The following is a 687-nucleotide window of genomic DNA, read 5'->3' as shown; positions in this document are numbered from 1 at the left end:
AGACGCAGCGGCAGACGCAGCAGCAGACGCAGCAGCAGCAGCAGCAGCAGCAGCGGCAGCAGCAGAGCAGCAGGGCTCCTCAGAGCAGCACAGAGAGCCAAAGAGGAAGCCTCGAAGCTGAAGCAAGTGGCTGAGGAGGCGCAGCAAGCAGCAGAAGCAGCAGCAGCAGACTCAGAGGAAGCAGCAGCAGCAGACGACGAGGAAGCAGCAGCAGCAGACGACGAGGAAGCAGAACATGCAGACTCGGAGGAAGCAGCAGCAGCACACGACGAGGAAGCAGCAGCAGCAGACGACGACGAAGCAGCAGCAGACGACGAGGAAGCAGCAGCAGACGACGAGGAAGCAGCAGCAGCAGACGACGAGGAAGCAGCAGCAGCAGAATCTGAGGAAGCAGCAGCAGCAGAAGACAGCGAGAGACTTGGCCGCTCACGGTCTCGGCGTGAAGACGAAGCTGAAGAAGAGAAAGCGGCAGCAGCAGACTCTGGAGAAGAAGCAGCAGCAGCAGCAGGAGGCCGAGAGGAAGCAGCAGCAGAAGCAGACTCGCGCGACGAGGATGTTTCGGAAGCAGCAGCAGAGTCCAGGGGCCGCGCAGCAGCAGCAAGAGAGTCGAGAGAAGAAGCAGCAGCAGCAGAAGACTCTGACGACACGGCAGCAGCAGCAGAAGACTCTGAGGAGGAAGCAGCAGCA

At 61.0% G+C, this 687-nt stretch overlaps 1 protein-coding gene across 1 annotated transcript in view; it reads left to right on the top strand.

Moving 5' to 3' along the window:
* ETH_00039395 (uncharacterized protein) overlaps window positions 1-605 on the top strand; it is a gene marked incomplete at both ends in the record, with an annotated part of 929 nt that extends 324 nt beyond the window's left edge. Inside the window, one exon of the mRNA XM_013374406.1 lies at window positions 3-605. Within this exon, the coding sequence (XP_013229860.1) occupies window positions 3-605 (603 nt within the window). The remainder of the gene's footprint in view (window positions 1-2) is intronic.
* Between the last annotated feature and the right edge of the window lie 82 nt (window positions 606-687).

Source organism: Eimeria tenella, genomic scaffold (assembly GCF_000499545.2).
Source record: "Eimeria tenella Houghton genomic scaffold, Eth_scaff2002, whole genome shotgun sequence".
Classification (NCBI taxonomy): domain Eukaryota; phylum Apicomplexa; class Conoidasida; order Eucoccidiorida; family Eimeriidae; genus Eimeria; species Eimeria tenella.
This window is presented reverse-complemented; position numbering and strand designations above follow the sequence as displayed.